Source organism: Psittacula echo (genome assembly GCF_963264785.1).
Source record: "Psittacula echo genome assembly, chromosome: 16".
In the NCBI taxonomy this organism is placed as follows: Eukaryota; Metazoa; Chordata; class Aves; order Psittaciformes; family Psittacidae; genus Psittacula; species Psittacula echo.
Genome location: NC_137752.1, coordinates 6,182,725 through 6,195,218, shown reverse-complemented (window position 1 = coordinate 6,195,218; position 12,494 = coordinate 6,182,725). Strand labels below are relative to the sequence as shown.

Genomic DNA, 12,494 nt, shown 5'->3' with positions numbered 1-12,494 from the left:
TGTTGTGGGAACACAAACATGGTCCAGGGCTGGTGGTGCAGGCACCTGGCTCCTTACCGTGTTTTATAGTTGGTGGCCTCTCCCTGCCCCAGCAACCCAGGATGTGAATGCTGCAGCACAGGCTGCCCTGCGGACCTTCGCCCCGGGGCTCCTCCGCCGGAAAACACAAACTAAGGGCAAAATCGGCTCAGTGCCCCACACAGCATCCCCACCGCAGACCCCCGGGACTCGAACTCGGGGCCTTAGGCATGGCGCGGAGGGCAGGGCCCCGCGTGCCCGCCAGGGGGCAGCCGCCGCCGTTAGCTGCCGCTCCTCAGAGGCGCTCCCGGAAGCGGAAGGGCGGAGTGAGGCCGTTGCCGGGCGCAGCGGGACGGGGCCGCCATGCAGGCGCTTGTCGCTATGGAGCCGCGGCAGCTCCGATGGGACACGCTGGCGGCTCTGCGCACCTCCAGCAAGGGCCAGCTGAGGTACTGCCCGCACTGGCTGCAGGATGAGGTGAGGGCCCGCTCCTGGCGGGCTGCGGGGGCCCCCACAGAGGGTCTATGTGTACTGTGGGTGGCTGAGGGGGATCCGTGACTCGGCCCAGGGGTTATCTATCGGCTCCTTGTTAGGGCTTTGAAGTAGTTAACTCGCTCTTGTGAGGTCTCTGCTGCTCACTGTATCAGGGCTGGGCCCCTGTGCTCTTCTGCAGCAGGTCGAGTTCTGGCTCCCTTGTACCGTTCAAACCTTGCGGGGTTCAGGGAGGAGGTTCCAGCTTGGCGGCCCTGCAAAACTAAGGGAACCTGGAAAAAAGTGTTGACGAGACAGCAGGAGAGATGGGTAAAGGATGTACTGAGCTGTCATAAAGCACCTGGTCACTTGTGCAGATGTGTTCAGTGTTAATGTTTCATTGCTTTCTTGATGTGTTTCACAGAATGGTTTGTGTTGGAAGGGACCCAAAAGCTCATCCAGTTCCAACCTCTGCTACACCTTCCACTAGAGCAGCTTGCTCCAAGCCCCTGTGTCCAACCTGGCCTTGAACACTGCCAGGGATGGGGCAGCCACAGCTTCTCTGGGCACCCTGTGCCAGCGCCTCAGCACCCTCACAGTTTTGCCTTTACAGAAGCTGTTTTCTCTCTAGGATATCTTGGAAGGATGCATGTCTCCTCTTGAGCTGTCCCCTTATTCTGGCTGGGTCCTAGACAGAGTGAGTGGGCAATCAGACCAAGAAATGGCACCCTCTGGAAGTTCAACACCCGAAGAATCCACTCCTGTCACAAAACGGTCGTCTCTGGAGATCACCTCTGCTGGCAAACAGGGCTTTTCACCACTTTCATCTACAGCGCCAAGTGAAACAAAGGTAGCTCTGATTATAATCCGTATGTGAGCAGAGTGGCTGCCATAAATTGCCTGGTAAAGGCTGGTTTGTGCTGTGTAAATATGTGAGGGAAAATGTGCTTAGTTTCAACCAAGGCTAACAGTTGATGATAAAATTGGTATGAACAAGATTTTCGTAGAACAATGTTTCATAGCAGGCCAAGAGCAAATTCCCTTTTTTATCCTAACTAAGGAAATTTAGTTGGAGCTGTATAATTGTATGGATTAGCAGCATGGGATTCATCCATTTGAAGGGAGAGAGTTCTCTGGGGTCTCTAAAAGACTTAGAGGTGTTACAGGTCTCTTACAAGGCAATAGAGAAGGAAGTCGGGGAATGAGCAGTTGAGTTGTGGAGGTAATGAAGTTGATAAAGCTCCTAAAAAGAAAACAAATACAAGTATCTGTTACTATGCATTAAATGATGACTTCACCACATAACAATGACACTAGGCAGCAAAGTTGTGCATCATCTTGGCCCCATTTAGACTTAAGAAATATATTGTGATGAAACCATTTTAATGAAGCTGCAAGATCTGATAAGAGTTGTAAGAGTCTGAAGACTCCTCCTGAAGAATGATTCAAAAGTATGAACCTGTCTTGACTTCTGATAGTGTAACACCTTCACTCAGTGTTAACAGAACTTGAGGAGCCTGTCAAGCCTGCTAGGTGACACTTGGCCTTCATGAATGTCCTATAGGCTTTTGATCTCTCTACTCCCAATTTTAATGATTGGGAAAAGTACTTATCCCAACCTTGTGTACATGACGGAGGACACTCAGGTGATGCAGCTGTGCTCCTGGGGTATATAGCCACTCTAAATGTGCACTGGTTAACTCCTTTGCCTGTTTCTCTGCAAATAATGTGCAGTTTAGGAAACTTGATTTATTTGGTTTCCTCCAGGAGTTGCTGACATTGATTTTGCCTTGTGCTGACCCCACAGGGAAATGATGACCGCAGTCTGCTGGAAATGGATCAAGAATTCTACCGAGCAGTTCTTCCATCTAAAGTTACAGAAGTTGAAGGCTGTATTCAGATGTACGAGGAGATGCACAGGCTGAAAGGAAAGGTAAATGAAGAAAAGGGTGTATATGAATCATAGGAGAGCTATGTAACCATGTGTAGCAACGCACTGGTTAAAGTTATCCTAAATGTTGAATGACTTTGGCCAATTTAATTTGTATTTCCTTCTGTCTAAATTCCTGTGATCACTCTACTGTGGTTCTTGTGGCACCTCTGCAATCTGCAGGAGGGGCTGAGGCAACGGCAGGAGCAGCAAGAGCAGATGGTGAGGGCAGTGTATGACCTGGCCAGTGAACAACTGAAGCGCTTTGATGAACTGAAGGAGCTAAAGCAGCATCAGGAATTCCAAGATTTGCAAGAAGTAATGGAGAAGAGGTGAGATTAGCGCTGGCTGGTATCCTTAAAATGCTGTAGCATGTAATCAATGTAAGGATTAATTCTTGTGTCTGACAATTCTGTGCTGGTCACTTGTGCTTGAAAAGCTCACCTGCTGCTTTTGTTACCTTAACTATCCTGGTACTATTTGTATTCCAGAGTAGATCTTTGGCTACTGTTGAGGTTTCATTGGTTAGAAAAAGGCTGTATTTGTGACAGTTAAAGTTCCTCTACCTTGTCTTACTTTAAAAGTAGCTTGCTGTGTGTTTGTATTTTGTCTTGTGCATGTCTTGAATAGAGTTTTTCTGTCTTTGTGTATTGTAGCTCAAAGGAGGCCCAAGGGCAGCAAGAGAAGTTGAAGGAAGAACACCGACACAGAGCAAAGGTCTGAGACTTCTAAGAGTTGTCTTTCATAAGAGATTGTGACTACTTGGTGGGAACTGGAAGGACCAATTGATTTGTTTGTATTTACATGCACCCCTGGAGTGGAAATGTGTTTTCTGGTGCTGTTCTAGACACCTGCTGCATTGTTGTGGAAATGCGGTTAAAAGCACATGTGTTGTAGGAGCAGGAAGGACCTGTAAAACCGGAGGCATCAGATCAGGAAGTAGCTGTAAAACTGGAGGTTTTTCAGTATTTTTGTGTCTCTTGGGTCTTTCTCTCCCCAGGTATTAAACCTCAAACTGCGTGAGGCGGAGCAGCAGAGGCAGCGTCAGGAGGAGCTGGAGCGTCAGCGTAAGGAAGAGGGCCAGGAAAGATTGCGTCGCCTTTATTCCATCCAGGAGGAAGTCCTGCAGCTTAACCAGCAGATTGATCCCAATTACAAACACAAAGACTTGCCAAGAATTGATCTTTCTGCGTACAGTAATCGTGGCAACCAGATCTGTGGGCTGGTGTCAGGACTCATCCGCACCACAAGTGAGGTAGAGGCTCTAGAGTTGTTTCTAATGTTGGTTGTCATTCCTTCATAAAGCTTCCTGCTGTTGTCTTCAAAGGCAGTTTGTTATGAGGCTGCTAAATAAGATGTCACAGAAATGCGTTTAGATACTTGTCCTATTAAGCTTCTAATTTAAAAGGAGAATTCTTTCCTATGGCACTTCAGCTGTTCTTTTGAAAATGGCTTATAAAAATGCAGGAGGATTTCTACAGGAGAAAGATTCAGTATTCAAATATTATAAATTCTTGATGCTGTGAAGTTCTCTTTTGAGACAATCATGGAAGTGGGGTGGTTCATAAATTGTTAAATACATGGTGATTCTCCTGTACTTGTCAGCCTTTGTACAGGAACTAAGTTTCCTTGAAAACTTGTTTCTTTAAAGGTGGGATACAAACATGGAGAAATAAAATAGGAGAAGGCTAGTTCTCTGTTCCAGCTTGTCACAGAGAAAGCTGTCAAAGTTCTGCATTGGGTTTCCCTTACACTTGTCAGAGTGTGTTGTTAATTTCTGTTGTTCAAGCTCTTGTGAGATCTAGTCGTGCACTAACATTATTCACAGATATTATGACCAGTGTTATGTACAGATAAAGGAGAAAATGGTAATTTCACCAAAGAGGATGAAATGTGTGGTTAGGTCCCAGTGATCTGAAGGCTCCTTGCTCTTGCTGTTGGTCTGCGGATAGCAGAGCAAAGTTTGATGCTGTATGTACCTCCTCTGTTTCTTGACAGAAAGGTTTCCCTACTCAAGCAGATGTGGCCAATACTGAACGAGTGCTGCAGGAGATGCGAGGGTTGATATCCAGCATGCAGCAAGAAATTGCTACAGCTGTGGAAGAAAAAAGGAGGAGAGATGAAGAGGAAGCGAAACAAAAGCAGAAAGAGTTACTGAACAAAGAGCAGACGAATGCTCAGACTCCTGCCCCTGCACAGCAGGCTGGGGGAAAGCAGCAGAAGGAAGGTTGGTTAGGATATTGTGTTTCCTCCTTTCCCTCCTTATGTGCTTAGTTTAAATACTACTTTGGAATCTCACTGTTGTGACAGCATACCTTCTCGTAGCCTTTACTTTTAGCCCAACTAGCAAAATGGGTATGGGACCACTGACAGCAAACTTGTGAGATGAAGTGGATGCAGCATAAATTGTCTGTATTAACTGAAGTAAAACCTGCTTTCCTAGACCATATGCCATATATTGGAATATTAAAGAATAACATGGTGCCAGTGTAGCTGGGTTGCGCATAATGCGTAAAACATACAAGGACAGATCACTGAAATGGCTTCCTCCTAAGTTAAAACCTAATGTCCTGCATCTATAAGCTACTAAGCCGAAGAAGGACTTCAGCTTAGTAAACCTGTAGTCCATTTATGTTAAACCATGGCACTTTATAAGCTAAATTCTGGGAAAAAACACTCCTGCAGCTCTTAGTTCCTTGCATTTTCTTTTTTAAGTTTTCTTAAGGTTTTTTAGAGGTTTGGGTCTTTCTTAGTCTTCTGCTTAATTTTTTTTTACCAGGACTTCAAGTTAAGGCAGATGAAAGTACCATGCAGTGGTACCAGCAGCTTCAAGATGCTGCTGAGCAGTGTGTTGCTGCTTTCAGTGGAATCAGCAACTGCAAAGACAACAGTGAGGTATGAACATGATTAATACTGCTGAAGAGTGATTATCTTCATTTCTAGGGGGAATAGGACAGCTTTAATTAACAAATAATAATTCTAACTTGGCAGCTTCTGTAAACAGTCTGCTCATCCAAACTATTGTAGTACTTTACTTGTCTGTAAAGGTTTTTAAAGTTGTTTGTTTGTTCTGCAGGTTAAGAAGATAAAAACAGACTTGCAGAAAGCAGCTACAATCCCTGTGAGCCAGATCTCTAGAATTTCAGGTCAGGAAAACACCAAGAACCCAATCCAACTGAAATGCCTTCTGCCTTTAATAGAACACAACATACCTAACATTTCTGTAATCATCCCTACAGCAGAAAGCTGCTTGCATACAGTTCAAGTCTTTGCAGCACAGTGTTTGCTTATGTTTTGAAGGTTTGTTGCTTCCCTCAGAGGCATCTTGCTTCATCATGATTAAGTTTCTTTAATCAGATGTAGCAAACATGTAGTTTGAGGTGCCTTGCCCTTCAGGATGTAGGTCTAGTTTTTGTTAAGTTAATGTGGTCTAGTCCAGGCTTGTCTGCTCTTTCCTAATCTTCTGTCTCTATACGTTCCTGATATATTTGCAGGCTCTCAGCTGAGGGAGATATTTGACAAGATCAATAACCTGCTCTCTGGGAAGACTGTTCAGAGTGGAGGGAGATCTGTATCAGTGACTCAGCATCCACAGGGGCTCGATTTTGTTTATTATAAACTTGCGGAGAAATTTGTGGTGAGGAAATGTTCTCTTTCTTTATTGGGGTGGCAAAGGTAGAGCTGGTGCTTTGAGAGGTTCTTTGGGACACTGTCCTCTGTCTTCAGCTATTAAGAACAAGATTACTAGGTGTTTAGCTTGCATGTATTACTGTTCCTATTGATTAGAGAAAGCATCTTTTGGATTAAAAACAAGTGAGAACTCAGTTTCTCTTTCCCTCCCATCTCTGCTTCATCTCTCCTAGGAGAACTAATTTAAATCCCAAGTTTAAATGTTACATACTCTGATCTAGTTAGGTACAGTGTTAGTGGAGAACTGGTTGATAGTTTATTTATGATTTACCACAAAGCTATATATATACTCAAAACCTTGCCAGAATTGGGAGGAACAACAAAAAGAAAGGACACATGAAAGCATTGGGATCCTTTAGCAAAGGCAAATTACACAAAGAAAGAGGATTTTTTTTTTTTTGTCTGAGAAGTAGTTTGAAGGGTTTGGAGACTGACTTTCCTTTCCCCTCTCCAGAATCAAGGAGAAGAAGAAGTATCTTCTCACCGTGATTCAGCTTTCCCAATTGCTGTGGTGGCCTCAGGAATCTGGGAAATGCACCCTCGAGTTGGAGACCTCTTTTTAGCTCATCTGCACAAAAAGTGCCCCTATGCTGTGCCATTTTACCCTGCATTGAAAGAGGGGACTCCTATGGAAGAATATCAGAAGTAAGTTTCTTACTGGACTTCTTCAGATGAACCCTGCAAAGGTGAAGACTGTGTTTTTATGAGTGAACTCCACTTTTTCCCATCTTGGATTACACGGGCACTGTGATGTGCTAGCATAGACTGGAGATTAACTCACAAGTGTGTGGCTCCCCTGACCCTGTTTCCTGAAGGATGCTGTGTCCTTCAGCTTTGAAAGTTAGCTTTTGCTGCTTCTTCCTCAAAGAACAGTTGATAGCCATAGCTTGATTGGAATTGAGATATCCGGTACAGAACCTAAATATTCTATATGGTATAAAATAGTGGAACATGTGATCCTGAGGGTCATGATCAGCCTCTGCAGTAATTCTTGTGTGGTTTTGGCGTATCCCTACTCTCAATACAGTTGACTTAAAGTAACCTGAGAACTGCAGGGACTCAAGTGAATGTGTTTTGCTGTACTAATACAACTAATGCAACATTTTCTCATACTTAGGATGCTTGGATATCAAGTTAAGGATTCTAAGGTGGAAGAGCAAGATCATTTTCTTAAACGGATGTCAGGACTGATCCGTCTGTATGCTGCTATCATTCAGCTCCAGTGGCCTTATGGAAACAAACAAGGGGTATGTGTGTATGGCATTACTATCCCAGGAGTCTAGTAAATGTATTGTAAACTTGATTAGTAGTGAAGGTCTGCTGAACTTAAACCAGCTCATAATATATCTGGAAGGAGATGGTCATAACCATAATCAACAAAGCAATGCAGAGTCACTTGGAATGTAGATGTATACTTCCTTTCTTTGTATTTTCATAATGACTAAGTTTTATGTCAGGCTATTGCAAGATAGAAAGAAGAAAGTAAATCAGAAAGCTGCCTGGTTTGATAATAGTGCTTTGCAAGTCATAAACCAAGTGGTGGGTAGCTTGTAGTTTTTTTGTTGCTTTATAGCCACATCCTCATGGGCTACACTACGGATGGCGCTGGCTTGCTCAGATGTTGAACATGGAGCCTCTGGCAGATGTGACAGCTACACTTCTCTATGATTTTCTGGAGGTAAGAGATGCAGACTGCTGGTAGCTAAATTGGTGCCATTTTAGTTTCTGAAGGGATTGCTGAGCTGAGGTTCATTGTGAATTTTTAACAGCAGATGTTTTCAATTTGTCATTCCTTCAGAAGGGAATGTGAATATTTCCATGTTCTTGCAAATACAGCTTTGGAGTGGAGTGATTTAAAACCAAAAGCTTTTACACATGCACCTTCTGTTGCTTTATTTGGTTCTGTGTAAGGTTTCTGGTATTTTATGCATGGTCCTATAAGAATAAGGTCTGCTGAGCATTTGGCATTGGTTTGTACAATGCAATGAGGCCCTGTGGCCTTCAACCTGAATTAGTTCGTGAAACAGGATGGTTTTTTCAGGCTGAAAAGGATAGAGCCTGATGTATGTTTATCCTATATCCTAGGATATAGGCCTGTGCTAGATAAAGCCAGAGTTAAAGGTTGAAGTTGGGGAGACACTGTTGAACACAAGCAGCTTCTCTGCTTATCACATGCATTCTAATGGATTTTGTAAAAGTGGAAATGACAAAGTGGAGATTCTGTTAGTAGCAGTGAAGGGTTAAAGAACATTTCTCCTGTAAACTGAATGAAGAAAGCTTATGAATCCACACTGCAATAATAAAAGTGAGGAAATGACCACAATATATTCTAGTAAATGGTAATAGGGAATGGTGTTATTTTTGAAGGGAGACTGGAATGAGAGAAAGAATAACGTAAGATCGGTTATCAGTGGCCACCACTCAGTCACCAAGAAAAGAAGGTGATTGCGGCAGCATTAATGGCATTTAGAGGATTTGCTTGTTTTATTGTAGGTGTAGGTACATTTCTTTAAATGTCTGGTTGAAATATGAAGTGATTGATAGTGAACAGGCTCAGTGAAGGTGTCCTGCTAGTCTGAAATGCAATTCTGAACCTGGTCTTTGTGGATTTCTGTACCACAGGTTTGTGGCAATGCTCTCATGAAACAGTATCAGGCTCAGTTCTGGAAAATTATGTTGCTTATCCGAGACGACTATTGCCCAAGGTATGGTATCTGTGCTTAGGAAAGTGAAATAGTCCTTGGTTTTTACTTTGTTTGCTCTTAAGTGACTCCTTCATCTTTTCCAACCTCTGCCATTCACCTCCATACCCACTCATAAATCAAACCCGACTTTCTAAGTGGATTTTGAAACATGCTGTTATTTCTGCAGAATTGAAGCCATTACCAGCTCTAGACAGATGGGCTCTTTGATGCGTTTCAGGCAGTTCTTGGAGGTAAAGAAGTGGGTTTTTTCTTTCGTTTTCAAGTGTTTTGATTGTGGGATTTTTCTCCCTTTGCTTGATATCTGCATCATTTTGCTAATGAGGCCAGTGCTGCTTGCAGCATTCCTGACAGTCTAGACCTGTCACTATGATGTAACCCCTCTTTGGAAACTTCTCAGTTACTGCATTACCTTAATGATAGTTATGATGTCAAACATCTTGCTGCTTTCTTAGCTCACATCTCGTTTTTCTCTGAGAAAATGTGTTTTATTCATAAGTGAAGTTCTAAGAGCTCGGCTGCAGTAAGAGCAGAGTTGTACGCTGAGGAGGATTCTGCTGAGTCATTTCTGTAACAGCTATTTTTTTATCAGTGGTTTGCTTGGTTTTATCTCTTGCCCTGATCAGATACATGTGGAGGGAGACACTTTGATCTGCTCTCTGTAGCATTTGTTGAGCATTTCTGCATCTTTTCTTTAAGAAAGCTTGCAAAACTGTAAATACATGATTTAAATTGTTCTGTATTGACTTAGATTATGATATTAAAACATGAGAGCTTCAGAGCTTGTGCTTTCATTTAAGAATGAATTTTGGTGCATTTATTAGCAGTGCTTTGAATGTGTGGAGTGAGATCTGTCAAAATTCCTGAGAAGAGATGGCAAACTAAGATCCATGTTTCTTTCTTCTTTGGCTTTTTCCACCAGGAATGTCTACAGGAGAAGAAGATTCCGTTACCAAAGGGTGCTCTGCAGTCTTCCTTTTGGAGATCATAAATCAGATTATGTTTATTTCCCTCTGGATGTCAGTGCTTTCAGACCTGGATTCCTGTTTACAAGTAAAGGCAGAATTATTCTTTATACAGAGGAATGAGGAGGAAGTATTCCATCGGCCTATTGATGTTTAATTCATCAAGACTTACGTTGGGCAGGACAAACTTGTGTTTCATCTGTTGCAAAAAATTGGAAGTTCTTTGTTTTTTGACAAGGTTTTGTATGGTAAATTATGGAAAATTGAAGAGTCTTCCTTCATATGTTTAAACATGTGGAAGATATTTTAAATAGAGTATCCTGGATGACCTCTGGGCTTCAGAGATAAAAGACTCCGAAAATATGCACAGTGCTGTTCTGTTGATGGAAGTGAAAATACCTCACAGCCTTATGAACTCCTAACAGAGTAATCAACCTCAAAATTACTGCCAGAGCTTCATTTTTGTATTTATTACATCTATCTTTTATGATTCAGTTTTGATTATGCTGATGTACTTGCATCCTGTTTGTCTTGACAACATCCTAAAACTACAGTGAGATTGAAGGCATTTGGCCTGGCAGTACTGACACCTCTCTTGAATGGAACTTCACCCCAAGAGGGATTACTCCTGATTTAAGAGAGGCAGACTTACGGCTTTAAAAGGTTTGAATGTACAATGGTAACTTCATGGGGGAAGAGCAGAGTTCCTGAAACAACATAAATTCTGTGTCTGTTATTCATCAGGTGGATGGAAGCTAATAAGCCCTTTTCTCATTTTAAAAAGTGGAAAAATGGAGCATTTACTCTAGCGCTTAGGCTGATGTTCTGCCATCATTTGTGGGGGATATGACATGCTTGGGTTCCCTAAGGTACATTTTATAAGGACTCTCTATGTAAATGAATTTCTTCCTTATTAATAATACTAGTATTTTTTGTACTGTAATACTTCTGTACCAATAGTTCATTCTAGAAATGTTTAAATTAATATTAAAGTTTGATTTTTCCTTTTAATCTGAAGCTGATGCTATTTTTTTTTTTTCTATAGGGGAGGGGTGTTGTTTTTCTGTTAAGGATAATCAAGCTACAGCTTCTTGGTGACTGCAGGCGACAGCATGGGAGAGCAAAGTGATGGCTGACTGTTCTGATTTATGGTGCACTGACCTTGAGCTATTTGGTGGCCTCTAAGATGAGAGGATTTGCTTCTGGGTTCTAGAAAGCAGTGTGTTATTTTCTGCAGTGTATACTGTTGCAGATTAAAATCATTCTTTTTACCAGATCAGGTTTGTTATTCGTAGAGGCACCACAACTTGAGGCTGTAGAAAGCACAATTGAGGCCATATGAGAATCTGAAGTTGATTTTCATATAGCTCTTGAGATTTCTGAGAAAAGGCTGTAACATGTACTTTGGAATTCAGGCCTTTAAAACCTTTAACCTTGGCTTTAAAATTTACTGCAAAGCACTTAGATTTGTATTTGGCTTATATATTTTATGAACTGACTCTGGAATTCTTTAGACTAATGTTACCGGTGATTATTCTCTCCTTCCAGTATCCTTGTACCAGATAACACTGCAGCAATACAACTTTCATTAGTACACTTGAAAATGTTCAGGTTTTCTTATACCAAGTGGAGATGTTTTAATTACATCTTGCAGATCTACAATGATGTTGGGAGATTCACTTTGCCAAGACAGTAATTGGTACTGTCTGTTAGAAACAATTGTCTGCCTGTGCACACAAGGAGAGGTTTGATGACTTTCTTCTTTTTTTGCTGACAGGTATTAGGGTTTTCCAACATTTGTGGGGGTATAAAGTACATATTTTTATAAGTAACAAGCACGGTATCCTTTTCTGCCTCGGTAAAGGACATCCAGATACCTACTATGTCAAAAACACTGATAAAAACTAATTGAACAAGTGCACTTCAAAAGGATCGTAATAAATCAATACTTATTTTTAGATGCAGCTTAAGGTTGCATCTGCTGCTTTAACTGATGGTTGCCTTGTATTATGCTCTTCTGGTTTTTGTTGTTTGAGCACTTTTCAGTGTTAGCCATTCGGTGCTGTGCAGGTGCAGTGCAAGTAAGGTCTTTGTGCATGTATTCCTGGTATGTTCCTGTGCTATTTGTAGCAAATAGGACAAAGGAGAGCATCTCAGCTGTGAAAATACTGTGCATTCAGGACGAGATGCGTTAAAATCGCCGTGAGTCATACTCTTCCTTGGAGACAATAGTTCCAGGCAGTCCCATGGGTTGTGATACAATGGCACTGCAAGTGTGCGTTTGCCATTTAAGTACTTTTATTAAAGAAAGTGTTATTAGCTCAAAAATCACTCAAACTCACTCGCTTCTTTGATCCCATCAAGTTCTTGCTGCCTTACCCGGCCTCTTTAATTTCTTATTTTTAAAGAGATTAGAGTACAACTCCTTTGCCGTGTCTATTTTGAACATCCAGTTTGCACCAAAGCCTCATTTTCCTTTGAATTTATGCATCAGCTTGTCAAAAATAGATTTCTCTTGACAAGCGCTTGCAGCATCTTGATGCTGTGTCCTTGACAGGCTGCTTTGTTGCACTGCACCCTGCTTCCAAAGCCTGAGTTTTAATAACATAAAACTAACGAGGCTGCTTCTTGGAGTCTGGGCTGCTGATCTGAATTGTAAAACCTTTCCTCCGCACTGCTCGTGCCCTTGAGAGCCCAAACCGCCCCTGGCTGAGGAAA

The 12,494-nt window shown here is 42.1% G+C and overlaps 1 protein-coding gene across 3 annotated transcripts; it reads left to right on the top strand.

The window, feature by feature from the left end:
* The first annotated feature begins 247 nt into the window (after positions 1 to 247).
* On the top strand, positions 248 to 11,052 carry GLE1 (GLE1 RNA export mediator). 3 transcript variants are annotated; one of them, XR_013958114.1, is made up of 17 exons: positions 248 to 495; positions 1,121 to 1,339; positions 2,297 to 2,422; positions 2,603 to 2,751; positions 3,076 to 3,136; positions 3,420 to 3,674; positions 4,418 to 4,646; positions 5,199 to 5,314; positions 5,496 to 5,565; positions 5,914 to 6,056; positions 6,564 to 6,754; positions 7,227 to 7,356; positions 7,683 to 7,787; positions 8,732 to 8,814; positions 8,981 to 9,044; positions 9,734 to 10,439; positions 10,822 to 11,052. XR_013958114.1 is itself a non-coding variant. In XM_080630463.1 (16 exons), exons 1-16 carry the CDS (start codon positions 382 to 384, stop codon positions 9,800 to 9,802), a joined length of 2,124 nt encoding a protein of 707 aa, XP_080486589.1. In that variant the 5' UTR covers positions 248 to 381; the 3' UTR covers positions 9,803 to 10,793. The 3 variants fall into 3 exon arrangements, 1 of the variants encoding a protein (XP_080486589.1); XR_013958115.1 differs by having other exon boundaries at positions 9,734 to 10,645; XM_080630463.1 differs by lacking the exon at positions 10,822 to 11,052 and having other exon boundaries at positions 9,734 to 10,793.
* Positions 11,053 to 12,494: the final 1,442 nt, after the last annotated feature.